Source organism: Orcinus orca, chromosome 17 (assembly GCF_937001465.1).
Source record: "Orcinus orca chromosome 17, mOrcOrc1.1, whole genome shotgun sequence".
Classification (NCBI taxonomy): domain Eukaryota; kingdom Metazoa; phylum Chordata; class Mammalia; order Artiodactyla; family Delphinidae; genus Orcinus; species Orcinus orca.
The window spans coordinates 15,289,537-15,307,252 of record NC_064575.1 but is presented as its reverse complement, the minus strand read 5'-3'; the positions used below and the strand labels follow the sequence as shown (position 1 = coordinate 15,307,252).

At 35.2% G+C, this 17,716-nt stretch overlaps 1 protein-coding gene across 1 annotated transcript in view; it reads right to left on the bottom strand.

Annotated features, from left to right (window-relative positions):
* XKR9 (XK related 9) overlaps positions 1-17,207 on the bottom strand; it is a 39,486-nt gene extending 22,279 nt beyond the window's left edge. The window contains exons 1-2 of the mRNA XM_004280583.3: positions 16,665-17,207; positions 5,290-5,510 (exon numbers count right to left, since the gene is read on the bottom strand). Of these exons, the coding sequence (XP_004280631.1) occupies positions 5,290-5,510; positions 16,665-16,936 (493 nt within the window). The 5' untranslated portion in view covers positions 16,937-17,207. The remainder of the gene's footprint in view (positions 1-5,289; positions 5,511-16,664) is intronic.
* Between the last annotated feature and the right edge of the window lie 509 nt (positions 17,208-17,716).

Below are 17,716 nucleotides of genomic sequence, written 5' to 3'. Positions count from 1 at the left end.
ACATATACATTGTTTTTAAAAGTTGGTAAGTGCTAAAGAACTTATAAGAAAATAGCAGTAGACTGCTCTACCCCTTCTCACCTCTTAGCCATGACCCTCAGAAAAAATTACTATCAACTCTTCTACCTTTACTTCTGACATGTATTGCCATATTTCTAAATAAAACACATACTGTGCTATTTCTTATCTACTTTAGACTCTGATTATTAATTTCCTACGTGGGAAGGGGAAATTTTTGCACATGCACACATATATACACACCCTCCTTCCATTTTCCTCTCTCTCTTTCTACCCAAAAGAGTAACATCACAATTTTTGGTAAAATCAATATCCAGTGTTTACCTTATTATGACTACATAAGTACAGCCTCTTTGACTGCTCAGCCAAGTACTACATTCTGATCATATTTCCTTTCTTTTAAAACTTTTCATTGTTACTTACTTTGCTTAGTTTTTCATGACTCAACAGTATTTCTCAGCAAATTCTTCAAATTAATTAATTAAACTCCCCTATATACATCTATTAGGGTTTTTTGGTTTGTTTTTTGTTTTTTAATAATATGATCCTTCTGCTTAAAGGTGGCTGCTGTCAAGGTTTGCTTCCTGTCTTCCCAGAACTTCCCTTCACCTCTCTTCAGTGCTGACTTCCTGTTTCCTGTTCCAATATTTCCTTCTTGCTTCGTTCTCATGGTTTGATCAAGCATTCTCCAGACATTCCTGAGAAAAGTTGTACCTAAGCTAAACTTTTGAGACCATGTATGTCTCAAAATGTCTTTATTCTACCCTCATGTTTGATACACAGTTTCAACAGAAATAGAATTCAAAGTTTAAAAATGTTTTCCATTGAAACTTTGAAGTCATTGATCTATTAAATTCTAATCTCAAGTGTTATGGTTAAGAATTTCAAAGCCATTCAATTTCCCTATCCTTAAATGATCTTTATTTTCTCTCAAATCTTCTAGAATCTTATCTTCATCTTTGCGTCTCTGAAATGTTATAATGATGGGCTTGGTATGGGCCGTTTTTATCAACCTTTCAATCTAGTAACCCACATCTTTCAGAGATATGCTGTTTTTATTCTTTGATGGCTTCCCTAGAAATCACAACATGCATATCAAACATATCAAAGTTTAAAGTTAATCAGTATTTTTACCTCACAGGTAGATTTATCATGAAGGTAGTGAAGCTTAAATTTCAGGGACCTACACTTGCCCAGACTCCTTCCAAGCCTGGCAAAGCCCTGGCAATGTGTTCACTTTGTCATATATATTTTATAAAAGTTGGAAAAATAAGGTATTTTCATTGCAGTTGCTAAAATTCCCTGTCTCTTACTTTTCCTCTCTCACATTTTCCCTAGGTGCATTGAAGCAAGCTGTGGTCATTTTGGGGATCTGGCTAAAGGGAAATTGAGTTGAGAATAGTTTAGGTTTAGGGGGATATGTTTACAAGATTTGCTTGAATAATTCTGATTAGTAAGTAACAGATCTAGGATTCTCAAGTAGTTTGCCTGATCTTAACACTTCACTATCTTGCTGTCAACAGGCCTTTGAATCCTTAATATTAAGGCATGATGGTCTATCCTCATCCAGTTGGCACTATTAGTTTGACGTTATTTCCCATTTCCCACTTACCTACCTGTTTCCAATATCTTTTCTCCTCATTTTGCTAATCTAATCTGTACATTATACTCTATCCAAAAGGAATTCCTTGTCTTTGTCAAACCACGCCTTTGCTTATGCGTTTCTCCCGATATGAAATGACCTTGCCCAATCACATCTATACAGATTCTTATTAATTTCTTCTGATTTGACATTACTGACACCAGTAAAGAAAACAAAAGACTCCCACTATTCACTAAAGGAGACACTGACAATAAACAAGTGTTGTCAATTCAAACAGTATTTAAAATTTAATTACTTCATCAAAAAAAATCTTGATATACTCTGATCTTATACCACATTATTGAAGACACTGGTAGAGTTGTCCCCAAATGTGACAACAATCAAAAAATATACTTATAATATTATCAATACTTTGTGAAGTTGAAACTTCTCTAAATTAAAGATAAACAAAAACCTAATTTCTATTAACTATGCTAGAAAAAAAGATTGAATTTTTCTTTTCTCTCTGTGGAAATTATATCATAAAATCATTATCAAATCAAAACCCAATCAGAGGGCTTCCCTGGTGGCGCGGTGGTTGAGAGTCCACCTGCCGATGCAGGGGACGCGGGTTCGTGCCCCGGTCCGGGAAGATCCCACATGCCGCAGAGTGGCTGGGCCCGTGAGCCATGGCCGCTGAGCCTGTGCTCCGCAACGGAAGAGGCCACAACAGTGAGAGGCCCACGTACCACAAAAAAAAAAAAAAACCCAATCAGAGTACACAGCCAAAAAAATTAGATAAAAGAGTATTAAAATAATAAAAATATATTACTTTTCTTTCTCTTGTGAAATTTGTGGTATTGGTCAGCTTTCTTATCCCTGTAATTTACTGTTCTTTATTTTATTTTTAAAAAAATGCTTACTTTCATGTCTTTTATGAATTGAACTGTATTCTTCCAAAATTCATATGTTAAAGCCCTAACCCCCAATGTGACTATACTTTGAGATAGGAACTTTAGGGAGACAATTAAGGTTAAGCAAGTTTGTAAAGGTGGGGCCCAAATCTAATAGGACCGGTATCCTTGTAAGAATAGAAAGAGATACCAGAGATCTCTCTTTCTCTCCATACACAGAGGAAAGACATGTGAGGACACAGCAAGAAGGTGGCCATCTGCAACCCAAAGAGAGTCCTCACGAGAAACCAACCCTACTGGCACCTTGATTTTGGATTTCTAGTCTCCAGAACTGTAAGAAAATATATTTCTGTTGGTTAAGCTGCCCAGTCTATAGTATTCTGTTACGGCAGCCCAAGCACACTAACATAATTCTGTTTTCCTAATATTACATTCTTCTTTTCAAAAATAGGGTCTCTCTAATTGTTTTTGTTTTACACGCGGATCCACTTTTGCTTTACCTTTCTCCTGAACTATACAAGGAATTTAAAACAGTTTAACTCCATCCATCTTCCACCTGACTTTCATGCTACTGCTTGTCTTCATTCTATCTTTTTCTTAGCCACATAGTATTATTTCTGTTTATGCAGTCAAGTTTCATTTAGAGGTAGGTAACTTCACTTTTACCCTGAGGAGGGTGACTTTTGGAGTGCCAGTTTTACGGATTAGGATTTTCTACCAGATGTCCCTCCCTTGTGAAGACCCTGAGTTTTGTCTCCAGTCCTCCACACCCTGGGAAGCCATCAAAACTGAATCTGCTTGTTTATAAGGTTCAGTAAAAACCCTCAGGGTATAAAGCCTTCACAGTCCTACTCAACCCTGCTGCATTCCCACTTTCATGCATATTTTTGCCTGTTGTATCAGATTCTGTTAAGCTTTTATGAAGACTTTTGAAAATACTTAACCAATTGTTTTAGATAATTTCAGGGGGAGAGTTGATTCAAATAATCTAGCCTTTTAGTGGTGGTGGAACTGATTTGAATAACCCAAGTTTTCTAACTGCTTTCCATCTCCTAAATATTTGTTGACATTTCTAATCTGCTATTCTACTCTGCATTCTCTTTGTCCTTATACTGTTTTTACTTGTTACTCTCCTCTTTAGCATGATTTCAGAAGGAACAAGGATAAAAGAATTTGTTCAGTCTTCTGAAGTAGTTCTATATATAAACTGATTTTTTTTTACATTTTGAATTATTCTTCCTGATTATCAAAACAATACATAGTTACTGTAGAAAATTTGGAAATTCAGCAAAGTATAAGGAAGATGAAATAGATAAAATCATTCACAATCCCACCACACAGAAGCAGCCACAGTTAACATCAGTAGATCTACCATAATACAGGTTGTAAACTCTATATGCTGAACTTTAGCTTCAGGGACTAATAAATCCCAACCCACAAATTCTTTGCATCACAAGGAAAAAGAGGTCTCATACACAGTAGGTTCATTTCAGTGGTGCACTAACAATCAAAGTAAAGGTAAAAATATTAGAAGGGACTACAATCTAGAGGTTTGTGGGCAACTGGGACCAAGAAGACTGTTTGGGGAAATGAAGTGTTCTCACAGGTGAGTCTAGCATAGAGGGAACTCCAGGGGAGAAGACAATCTGTTACTCTGAGGTGAATCCAAGTCTGCATGGAATCCTAGTCACTAATGAAAACTGGGACTATTTTTAGCAAATAAATAGTTCTTTTAACATCTCAAACTAAACACCTATTAAAAGATTTTCTTAATGGAAATACCAAATTGTCCTTTAAAAATGTACATTTAACCCTAATGAGGAAATCTGCTATAAAAGAGCAACATATCAACCGATTTGCAAAACTTTCATTAGTTTTGTAGCACTTGCACTTTCACCCAATGATTGCGATTCCGGGAATTTACCCTATGGCTAAACTTCACACATGCAAAAGAATGCATGCATAAGACTATTCACTGCAGCTTTTTTGCAACAGTAAAATATTAGAAACAACCTAAATTAACATAAAGAGGGAGCCTGTTAAATAATTCATGATACATCCATAATTTGTAATACTATGCTGATAAGAAAAATAAATGAGGGTGCTTTTTCTGTACTGATATGTTTAGATCTCCAAGATATGTTAAGTGCAAAAAACAAAGATGGCTTTTATGCTACCATTTCTATAAAAAAAAGAGAGAGAGAGAAGGAAAGAGAAAGATAGGCTTTTACATTTTTTTTTCTGAAAGAATCATCAGAAAGCTGACAATAATAGTTTGTTTTACTACTGAATGTAAAATAGTTGGCTGGTGGGAAGCAGCAGCATAGCACAGGGAGATTGGCTGGGTGCTTTGCGATGACCTACAGGGGGTGGGATAGGGAGGATGGGAGGGAGGCTCAAGAGGGAGGGGATATGGGGACATGTGTATGCATATGGCTGATTCACTTTGTTGTGCAACAGAAACTAACACAGTATTGTGAAGCAATTATACTCCAATAAAGATCTATTAAAAAATAAAAATAAATAAAAAATGTTCAAAAAAAATAGTTTGTTTTCTGGGCAGACAAAGGAAGGGAAAGGAAGAAGGGGGAGGGAGACAGTATACCTTTATATACCTCAAAGTACCTTTGAACCATGTACTTCTTTTTCAAAAAAAAATACATAATTCTAAAAAGAAAAACAATAAAAATAATTCTAAAACCTGCCAAAGAGTTACACAGTTGACATAAAATATCAGTGGCATCCATCTAACACAGGCTATTAAGAAAGACCTACACTGAGTGAAATTTTCTTGACCATGTTCCAGAAGGATGTAGAGCTGAAGAGCAAGTTGTGGGCAGCCTTCCAGGTAGGTCTCAAATAGCCTGAGCATGCTCAAATCTGTCACCCTATCTATAACTTCTTTATGAGGATCGATTTGTTCTTCCACGAAGTTATCCGTTTTGCTGGTGTACTTGAAAGCCACGTGATAACCCTTTTTCAAGGCAAACCAATACCTGTAAAGTAAACATGAATATTTATCTTCAGTAATAGATTCTTTATAACATGTGTGTTAATTTACATAATAATTTTGGGAAAAAAGCAACATGTGTTTAAGAATAGAATTTTCCCACAAACTTTCTCTACTACAAATTTCTCTCAACTATGTAAATATTTCATTGTAGCTTTATTGAGGTTTAAGACTCCACAATTTTTATTGCATGTCTGATGTGCCAGTGTGTGCTAGCACTGTTAAGCATACATGATCTTCTTTCATCTTCACAGTTATTATAAGAGATGAGTAGGTATTATTCCCAAATCACAGACAGGAAAAGTTAGGCTGAGAACAGTAGAGTGATTTGCTGAAAGTTACGCAGAGAGTAAGGGGCAGACCTAAAGTCCAAACCTATATCTTATCATTCCTAGTCTTAACCACTATTTTCTGAAAGACAAACTGCAATTTCCACTTCATGCAATTTATCTTAACTAAAAGACAAATACATGCCCTTATGACAATGTCAAGGTTGAAGATGAGATTGAATCTTCTTTCAGTTTAATCTAGCAAATAATTACTGTTGACCCTTGAACACGTGGAGGTAGGGATGCCAACCCTCTGTGCAGTGAAAAAATCCACGCATAATTGATAGCTGGCCCTTTGTATCCTCAGTTCCACATCCGTGGATTCAACCAACCTCAGATCGTGTAGTACTGTAGTCTTTACTACTGAAAAAAATCTGCATATAAGTGGACCCACACAGCTCAAACCCATGTTGTTCAAGGGTCAGCTGTACTCCATAGTCTACAAGGTGCTAGGCTCTGTGACCATTACCACCCTGGAAAACATAAAATTTCAAAGACTCCTAAAACATCCTTGCTCAGGCTCTTCTTTACAAAGAATTTTTAAATGAACATGACTTATCATCATCCAAGTAAAATTAATAACAAAAATAACTGAAACACTTATTTCAAAAATATCTGAGGCTGGCAATAAGACAACCAGGATTCTAGCCCAAAGCTTATCAAAACTCTTTATCTACACCTCAGTTTCCCCATATATAAAATGAGGGCAGTGATATATATCCTGTTTCAACTTGCTCCTTCTGTCAATGTTTCCCATTTCAGTAAATGGCACTAACATGCACCATGTTGCTCAGACCAAAAATGTGGGAATAATTTCCAACTTCTTTCTTTTTCTCATACCCTATAAAACTTCCTCAGCAGGTTCTGTTGGTTCTTAGCTCTAACTTCAAATATATCCAGATCTAAACACATCTTATCACTTCCACTGCCTCCATCCTAGTTTCAGCAGCCATCATCTCTGGCCTGGATTACTTTGATAGCCTCATAATTGGTCTCTCTGATTCTACTCCTGCTTCCTATACATCCTATTCTCTACACAGCATCTAGATTGAACCTGTTAACCATAATTTAGATGTTACCCCTCCTCTCGAAATGTTCCAATGATTTCCATCATACTTAGAATAAAACACAAAGTCTTTACCCCATCTTACAAGGCCCTCCATAATCTGCCTTTCCCTCTCATTTCTCCCACAATTTCAGTGTACCTTTCTTACTGTTTTTCCCAAGTGAAAGGCCTTTGTCTTTGCTACTCCCTCTTCCTGGAACTCCCCTAAACCCCAGAGATTTTGCAAGTTTACTCCTTAACTTCATTCAGGTCTCTATTCAAATACCAGTTCCTCACAGAGGTCTTTCCAGATCACACCATCCATCGCATTCTCTTTATCCTACATCATTTTTCTTTATCATCACTTGACACATTTTTGCTTATCTGTACCTTCTCACAAGAATGAAATCTGCATGAAAGCTGGGACTTTGTTTTGTTCACTGCTATATCCTGAGAAACTAAAATAGTCCCGGTACATAGCCGCTCTAAGAAAATATTTACTGAATGAATGAATAAATGAGAGCTCATGACAATCTTTCCATAAAGATAAAGAGACAGTAGATATGAAAGGACTTTGGAAAGTTGAAAGTAAAACACAAATATAAGATAGTCTCATTTTAAACAAGATGTATACATATATGGATACGCAAAGATTCTTCACCTAGCAAATAAAAGTATATTTTTACCATCACAGTTTTAGAATAACATGGTCCATTATATTCAATGTGGACTAGATGCCAGGGTAGAATGTCTACAAAAATGATGAAGACATGACCTCCACTTTCAATGACCTTACAACCTAATAGGAAGGTCAAGCCTATAAACTTCTAGCTGCAATACAAGGCAGAAGAAATAACCACTCAACAGAAATGTAAATACTATATTGTAAAAGTATAGGAAAAAAATGATTAACACTGTCTAGGATTTATAGGTGAGATTTATAAGTGAATTTATGTTTGAGCCTTTTCTGGATATCTGGCACAATAGGGAGTTCCTGTATGTATATTATGTAAGACTGATCTGTAATACAGTATGTTCTTAAAGGTATCTATCCTTTTAAAGCAGGAGGATAGATACTGCTAATTGAAAAACTTGAAAAATTCACAAATATTAACAAGTACATACCTAGAACAAAATCAGTACAGACAGCATAGAGTGAGAAAGCCAGCAGAGTACAGTGATTAAGTGTACAGACTCTAAAAAAGCCAGGACGCTTGGATTCAAATCCTTGCTCCATCACTTCCTAGTGATGCCTCAGTTTCCTCATCTGAAAAAGGGGGTAATCATCATATCTACCTCATTGGGTTGATATGAGGATTAAAGGAGTTAATACATGTAAAATGTTTAGACCAGTAACTGGCACATGTTAAGTGGTATATCAGTGCCTGTTAAACAAACAACAACAACAACAAAAAAAAAAAGATGGAGCTGTTTACAGATGTGCACATTAATATTTCCAGTGACTTTAGAGAGGAATATTTTCCAATTCTGTAGCAATTAATATCAAACCTATGCAAAGTTCTGCTTATCTGAGGATAATTTCATGAGAAGGGGAGTATGAATATAATTTTTTAATCAATAGGATATTGTTTCAGTTTTATGGGAGAAATGATGAAGAGGCCAAAGAAAAAGAAACAGAAGGAGCTTTCTTAGCATATTTTATCACAATGTATTCTTTTATTTGAGATAAAGAGGAAACAGCTTCCAGTGATGAGAGATTCCCTTGTATCAAGCTCACCTTCCTACTGATGACAATGATAAATTACAGACAAAATATTAAAGAAAACAAGGCACTAAAGAGCAACCAAAAGTAGGAAGAAGGATGAGGGCACTTAACCCTTGAAAGAAGGGAACCTTACTGCATGAGATGCATTTATCTGGCTTTTCCTCTACCAGCATCCCACAGTCCAAATGGCAAAAAGTAGATACAGCTCAAGCAGAAAGTCGAATTATTACTGGCTCAAAGAGTGAGAGAACTAAGGTTGAATCTGCCAGAGTGGTTAGAAATTAAGAGGGATCCTAGAAAAGAGGGAGCCACAGAGTAAAAAACCTCCCAAATCTTCATATACCCTCCTTAAATCCTTGGCCAACCCCTTACTATGTATAGCTAGGGTGAGGCTCCAAGGAACTGAGGAAAAATGGCAAGAATGAGCAGAGATTTTGGCAACTGTCTACCACAGGGAAGAGTCTGGAGTTTAAGTTCCACCAAACTGGAGGGGCTTGGTAAATACTTCAAGCATCCCATTGAAACGCCAAAAGGGTGATACGTTAGGAGTAAAGACCATACTTCAGGTCTGTAAGACTTCCCCTAGGACTAAGAACAAAAGCAAAATAGACCTTCCCTAGCAAAGCCTAAACCAAGCCTCTGTATCACGTCAAGGTAATTTGCCAATAATTTAACTATCTCCTTTCTCTTCAATGGAAGATAACAGAAACCAGAGTCTCTACAAGGTATCAATCACAATGTCCACTACACAATAAAAAATTAAATGATATGCAAATTTAGAGAAAAATGTAACTTATGCTAAAGAGCATAATCAGTTAATAGAAACATATCAGTTAATAGGAACATACCCACAGATGACCCAGATATTGAAATTAGCAAACAAAACACAGAGAGAAAAAATTAGTGGAAAAAATTAACAGAACCTCAATAACAAAGGTGTAATTGAAGTCCCAAAAGAAACAGAGAGAGAGAATGGGGCAGGAAAAAAAAAAAACTTGACAACATACTGGCGAAAAATATTTTCCAAATTTGATCAAAAACAACATAAAGCTCAACGAACCCAAACAGAAAAAATAAAAACAAAACAATATGTAGGCCCAGAAGACAACTATATCAATAATTACAGTAATATATGAAATGTAAATGGATTGAAAGTTTCAATAAAAGATTGTCAAACTGGATAAAAAAATCAAGATTCAACTCTATATGATTTGGAAGAGACTCTCTTTAAACATAAAGACACAGATAGTTTGAGGGACTTCCCTGGTGGCGCAGTAGTTAAGAACCTGCCTGATAATGCAAGGGCCACCGGTTCAAGGCCTGGTAGGGGAAGATCCCACATGCCACGGAGCAACTAAGCCCATGTGCCACAACTACTGAGACTACACTTTAGAGCCTGCGAGCTGCAACTACTGAGCCCACATGCCACAACTACTGAAGCTCACGCACCTAGAGCCCATGCTCCACAACAAAGACAAGCCACAGCAATGAGGAGCCCGCGCACTGCAACAAAGAGTAGCCCCCACTTACCGCAACTAGAGAAAGCCTGCGCGCAGCAACGAAGACCCAACGCAGCCAAAAATAAATAATAAAATAAAATTAAAAAACAAAAAAGACACAAATAGTTTGAAAAGGAAATCACAAAAAAATAGTTAGTATGGCTATATTAGTATCCCAGACAAAATAGATTTCAAATCAAGGAGTATTAACAGAGATAAAGAGTCATGTCATAATGATATAAGAATCAATTTTTCAAGAAGACATCTGAATGTACCTGATAATAGCATTTGAAGATACACGAAGCAAAAATTTTCAAAGTACAAGGAGAAAAAGATGAGTCCACAATATTAGAGTGTTTTAACACTCATCTCTCAGTAATTGAAAGAAAAGGTAGGCCAAAAGAAAAAAATCAGTAAGAATATAGCAGATTTTAATAATATGTTTAATAATATGTTTAATAATAATATGTTTAATAATATGTTGATACATATTGCCCTAATTTATACATTTATAGAACACTACACTCAACAGGAGCAATTTACAAATTCTTTTCAAATGCACATGGAATATTCACCAAGTTAGACTATATGTTGGGCCATAGAACAAGCCAATAAATGTAAAAAGACTATAATCACACAAATTATGTTGTCTGATCAAAACAATATTTAATGAGAAATCAACAACAATAAGATACCTCGGAAAATCCTCAAATATTTAGAGATTGAAGTAAAGGGCCCAGATTCTCAAGTTTCATAAATATTGCACCCTAGGAAATTTGAACATTACCAGATGACCTCTCTCTAAAGCATTTTAAATAGAAGAATAGGTAAGAAAAAATGTTCAACTATTTAATGCCCATTTAAGAAACTCCATAAAGAAGGGCCCAGGGACCTGCGGAAGGAAGGAGACTCATCTCCATTGTACTTTCTTTCACACGATTTGAACTTTTTTTACCAGTTATTTTAAAAGAGCAACAATAACTTCCATATTTTAAATAATACAAATGCCTTTCATATACCCATCAAAGGAAAAGTCTCCTTTGGCAAGGAGAAAGGTTTTATCACAAATAGTACATAAAATGGAAATACAGAAGTGTCATCTAATTTATATTCTGGAAAATGAAATGTTCTACTCCACAGACCCCTGAGCAGTGAGAACATACTTAGTAGCAACAGGCACTTACACCTAATAAATAATTCATGTTGACATTCCTTGTCTTTCATCTACCAACACAAACTCAATTTATCTATTCTGTAGGGAAGTGAATCTGTAGTTCAGTAAATCTCAGGTTTTTCCGTACTTAGTTTAGACAGACCCTTGGATAGTTTTCCCATTTTTAGGAACTTATGTTTTAAATTAATTATGTTTTAATTTTTGCTCATTTCTCACTATTCATCTCAGTATTCTGCCACTTCCTGCACTAAGAAAATACAAAGAAAAAGAAAAACAAAAAGAGGGAAGTGTCTGTTTATCAAGTATCTGTTTATCACCAATAGCAAACTTAATTCAATTTTTCCTTTTCTTCTTTTTTTGTTTGAATAGGCAAAATATTCAAATAATTCAAACATTTTTTAAAAAGTTATTCGCTGAAAAAACTCCATGCCACTCCTATGACCTAACTACCCAGTTTTCACCCTCCCCTATGACCATGAGAATTCACAGTTACTACTTTCATGTGTACCCTTCTAGAGTTTCTTTATGCATATACAAGCAAGCATAAGTATATATGCCTTTTCACCACTTTGTTTTACACAGACTGTAGCATATCATATCTGCTGTATGTACCTTGTCTTTTCACTTAAAAGTACATATTGGAGATCTTTCCATTTCAGTACATAAAGTACTTTATTATTCTTTGTAATAGCTATGTAGTGTGCCATTGCATAGGTATACCATAAACTCTACCAACAGACATTTCAATTGTTTCTAATATTTTGCTGTTACAAAGAATACTACAATTGAAAAGCTGTGCATATGTCATTTTACATGTTTGCAAGTACGATAAATTCCCAGAAGAGGAACCTCTGGCCTAAAGGTATGTATGTGTATTTGAAATATGGTCAAACTGCCCTCCACAGGGATGGTGGGCAATCCATACTCCCATAACCAATCCATACTCCCATCAACAAAGTATGAGAATACCTGTTTTCCCATGCCTTACCAAGAGAGCGTATTATCATTTGGATTTTTGCAAGTCTGGTAGGTGAAGAATATCTCAGCGAAGTTTTATTTGGCAATTTTAAAATTATGAACAAGGCTTAGCATCCTTCAGACAACTTAAGAGCCATTTGCATTTCCTCTTCTCTGAACTATCCTCACTGTTTTCCCATGTTTCAATTGGGTGGATGACCTTTTTCTTTTTGACTTCAGAAGCTCTTTAAATACTAAAAGACTAGCCCTTTTTCTATTCAAAATTGCAAATATTTTCTCCTGTTAAAGCTGTTTTCCTTTTTGCTTTGCTTTTGTTCGTTTGGGAGATTTTTGCTTTTTTTAATTAGCATGCATTTTTTATTATGAAATCTATAATTTTTATAGCTTAGGGATTTTAAGTTATGGTTAGAAAGGCTTTCCCCATTTCAAGGCTATAAAGGAATTTTCCCATGTTTTCTTATAATATAAGTATTTTTACATTAAATATTTGATTCATTTGAAATTTATCCTGGTGTCTGGTATTTTACCTAGATGTATAGTCCATAACATGCAATCTGAAATTATCCCAACTCTAAAGTGAATCAAAACCGTTACTGTTCTTATGCTGCATATACTGGCTATTGCTTCCTCTTACTTCCATTCTGGTCAATTTCTACAATCTGTGGTCTGTCCATTTGAATGGCAAACAGGGGAAAAAACTATTTTCTTGTCCTTGTGGTTTGGGATTTAGTGTTGGGGGTTGGGGAGGGGTAGGGTGCCTAGTGCTACTCCAGAAACAAAACTCTCCCACTTTATCCTTTCAGATTTTCTTCTGCTTAGGAGGAGTTAGAGCACATGTTCTGTCATATCAAAGACTGGGAAGCTGAAGACATAAACTACAACATTTTAAAACTCTCCCAATACTGTACTCATCTCTATGTTTCTATCAATATACTTCTAAAGATTTCACCTTCATCACAGAACAGGCTAAACTCTTTTCAATATCACATGCCATGTTAGAGCATGGGCTAACCCTGAACTTTGTGTGAAGGTCCAGTTATAATTCACATATTTTTTTCCAAATGGCTACCTACTTGTCCCCACATCCCTAACTACTAACCAAAGAAATCAGTAAGAATGAAGAATCTCTGTATGTACAAGGGAACTCCCATAAGACTATCAGCTGACTTTTCCATAGAAATTTTGCAGGCCAGAGGGAGTGGCACCATACAGTCAAAGTGATGAAAGGAAAAAACCTACAAGCAAGAATACTCTACCCAGCAAGGATATCATTCAGATTTGAAGGAGAAATATAAAGTTTTACAGACAAGCAAAAGCTAAAAGAGTTCAGTACCACTAAACCAGCTTTACAAGAAATGTTAAAGGAACTTCTCTAAGGAAAAGAGACCACAACTAGAAATATGAAAATTATGAAAGGAAAAATCTCATTGGTAAAGGCAAATATACAGTAAAGGTAGTAGATCAACCACTCATAAAGCTAGTAGGAAGGTTAAAAGATAAAAGTAGTAAAATCATCTATATTCACAATAAGTAGTTAAGGGATACACAAAACAGAAAGATGTAAAATATGATGTCAAAACAGTAAACATGGGTGGTAGGAAGCAAAAATGCATGGTTGTTAGAAAGTGTTTGAACTTAAACCATCATCACCTTAAAATAATCACTTATCAGTATAATGATCAGATTGTTATACATGAACCTCATGGTAATAACTAACCAAATATCTATAATAGATATACACACAAAAGAAGAGAAAGAAACCCAAACATAACACTAAAGATAGTCATCAAATCACAAGGGAAGAGAGCAAAAGAAGAAGAAAGAAGCCAAAAAGAACTACAAAACAACCCCAAAACAGTTAACAAAATGGCAATAAGACATATCTAACAATAATTACTTTAAATGTAAATGGACTGAATGCTCCAGTCAAAAGACATAGACTGGCTGAAAGGACACAAAAACAAGACCTGTATATATGCTGCCTACACGAGACTCACTTCAGATCTAAAGACATACAGACTGAAAGAGAGAGTATAGGAAAAGGTATTCCATGCAAATGTAAATCATAAGAAAGCTGGGGTAGCAATACTTATATCAGACAAGATAGACTTTAAAACAAAGACTGTAACAAGAGGCAAAAAAGGACTTACATAATGATATGGGGATCAATCAAAGAAGAAGATATAACAATATGGGTATACATATGTACCCAACATAGGAGCACCTAAATACATAAAGCAAATATTAACAAACATAAAGAGAGAAATTGACAGTAACACAACAATAGTAGGAGACTTTAACAACCCACTTACATCGGTGGAGAGACATAAGATCCAGACAGAAAATCAGTAAGGAAACACTGGGCTTAAATGACATTAAACCTGATGGACTTAACAGATTATATATAGAACATGCCATCCAAAAGCAGCAAGATATACATTCTTTTCAAGTGCACATGGAACATTCTCCAGGATAGATCACATGACAAGCCACAAAACAAGTCTCAATAAATTTAAGAATATTGAAATTATATCAAGCATCTGTTCTGACCACAATGGCATGAGACTAGAAATCAACTATGAGAAAAGAATGCAAAAAACAAAAACAATATGCTACTAAACAATCAATGGATCACTGACAAAATCAAAGAGGAACAAAAAATACCTGGAGACAAATAAACATGAGAACACAATGATCTGTGGAACACAGCAAAAGCAGTTCTATGAGGTAAGTTTATAGTGATACAAGCTTACCTCAGGAAACAAGAAAAATCTCAAATCAACAATCTAACATGTAACAGTCATGTTAGATACAGCAAGAAGGTCTACCTTAAATTTGTTTGGAGTCCCAGAAGGAAAAGAGACAGAAATATGGTAAAGAAAATGTTAGAAAAGATAATGGCTGAGAATTGTGCAGAATTCATGGAAGATAATAATCTATAGTATCAAGAGAACCAGCAAATCCCCAGCAGGAGAAATAAAAGTAAATATATACCTGGATATATCATAAACTTTAGAAACCCAAAGATAAAGAGAAAAATCATAAGAGCAGCCAGAGGGAAAAAAAGAAGACAAAATACTTTTAAAGGGCAACAGTAAGATTGACATTTAACTCTTCAATAGTGACAATGGAAACAAAAAGATGAGAGAATATAATATACAGAGAGAAAATAACTATTCATCTAGAATTCTACTGCCACTAAAATCTTTCTCAGGAAAGATGGCTATTAAAATGGCCCAACTTCAGGGCTTCCCTGGTGGTGCAGTGGTTGAGAGTCCACCTGCCAATGCAGGGGACACGGGTTTGTGCCCTGGTCTGGGAAGATCCCACATGCCGCAGAGCGGCTGGGCCCGTGAGCCATGGCCGCTGAGCTGCGCGTCCGGAGCCTGTGCTCCGCAATGGGAGAGGCCACAACAGTGAGAGACCCGTGTACCGCAAAAAAAAAAAAAAAAAAAAAAAAAAAATGGCCCAACTTCAAAACCTAACTGTAGCAAAATAATACGTTATCCTCTTAATATGTCTTTATTTTTTTTTACACCAGTGTTTAAACTTTTATTTCACACCATGCAAGGTCAATTATAACATTAAAAAGTGACAACAGCTATAAGCTGCAATTTTACATTTATACATTGTAAATGTCCATTTTCAAAAGCTGAATTACCATGTTGCCATAACAGCTAGGCTTCAATTCAACTGTTTATACAGATAAAATTTACTATGAAAAACAATGATTTTATATCTGTCTTTAATTCTTCTTTTTACCTTTAATATATATATCGCTTTGAACAGAATTAAATCTCTTAAGATAATGAAGAAAAGGTCATATGAAATTAGGTATATGGAAAATCACAGAATTCTCAGGGCTTATTTAGATTCTATTTTCTTTAACCAGAAAACAGGCTTTAAACAACATGATTCTTAAGGTTGTTTTTAGTTCTGTGGATGATTCTGTACCAAGCTAACCACATGGTTACTGCATTATTGCAGTAAAAATTTCACTTCATTAAATCAATGGTACAATTAACTTAAAAAATTAAGTGCTCTATCAGAGTTGCAAGTGAAAGGCTGTATTTACATAATCAGTCTTAAAATATAAAATAGATGAGAAAAGATTCACAAGACATAGAAATGAGTCCTTTTCCTTCTCATAAAAAAGTGATAACATATTAGAAAAAGTAACTTAATTAGGTAAATCAAAACATTATGTTAATGAACCTGGAAAATTCTGAGAGTTCAATGACTCACACAAGCACCGCTAGTGAGAAGCAAGTAACCCTTGTGCTACATGCAAATAGGGAACCTTTGTACATCTGACTACCCAGATACAGAAAGGCAGCTTCTGTCTGAAAAAAAGAATAATAGTGTTAATGATCAAAAGTATATGCTCACCTTGTAAAAACTCCTCCTTGCAAGCAATGAAGTAGAAGAAAACAATGCTGACTTTCTTGGCCTGATTCCTTTAAATCGTCCTTGAACCAAGAATAACTAAAACACTGGACCACAAGTGTTCCAAAGAGCATAAAGCTTACTGTTAAAATACCAAAAACATACTGTCCCTCATAGAAAAACCTGACAGACACCCAGATATCCACAATTAAATCAGTTGCATAGATTATAATGCCAAGAACCGACATCATAAAATTTAACTTAGTATATTTCATTATGAATCACTATATCTCTTGGTTATCTACCTCCTTCTCTCATACAAAAAGAAAAAAAAAAGAACAAATATTAGTGCATCCTTTCGTGTAGCACTGAATTTTAATTTCTACTCCCTAAATCTATTTAAAAGAAAGAATAAATATTATGAAATTGGAACACTAAAACCAAAGTGACTAATTTTAACTTTCTTTTCTAAACCTCTAATCCAGTTGTTACAAGGCTTTATTCAATCTTCTGTCTCACAGTGTTCTTCATTACAGCTGACAACACCTAAAATGAAACATCATAAAAGATGCTAAAAATCTTGAGTATAGTATTAAAAACCCTAGGCCATGACTTTATCAAAGTCCTACTTTTTCTAAAAATAATATATTACCACTAAATATACTTTTTATAATATATAGCTTTGGGAAAGTAAAGTGTCAGAGATATACCTAATAGTTGACAACTTCCTCTCAGACTACTTACCTTTTAAAACACATAACCTGCTCACAAAGACATTTACCACAGCACCATTTATAGCGGCAAAAACCTGGAAATCATCTAAATGTGTCAACAAAAGGAGTTAATAAATAATGGTAGAGTCATAAAATGGAATATTACAAAGCTACTAAAAATATATTTAACAAAGGTACAGTAGCTGTGAAAATTCTTAATATGCTTTTTTTAAAGCATTTTTAAAAATTTAGTTAGTTAGTTAGTTAGTTTTGGCTGCATTGGGTCTTCGTTGCTGCGCGGGGCCTTCTCTAGTTGCAGCGAGCGGGGGGCTACTCTCCGTT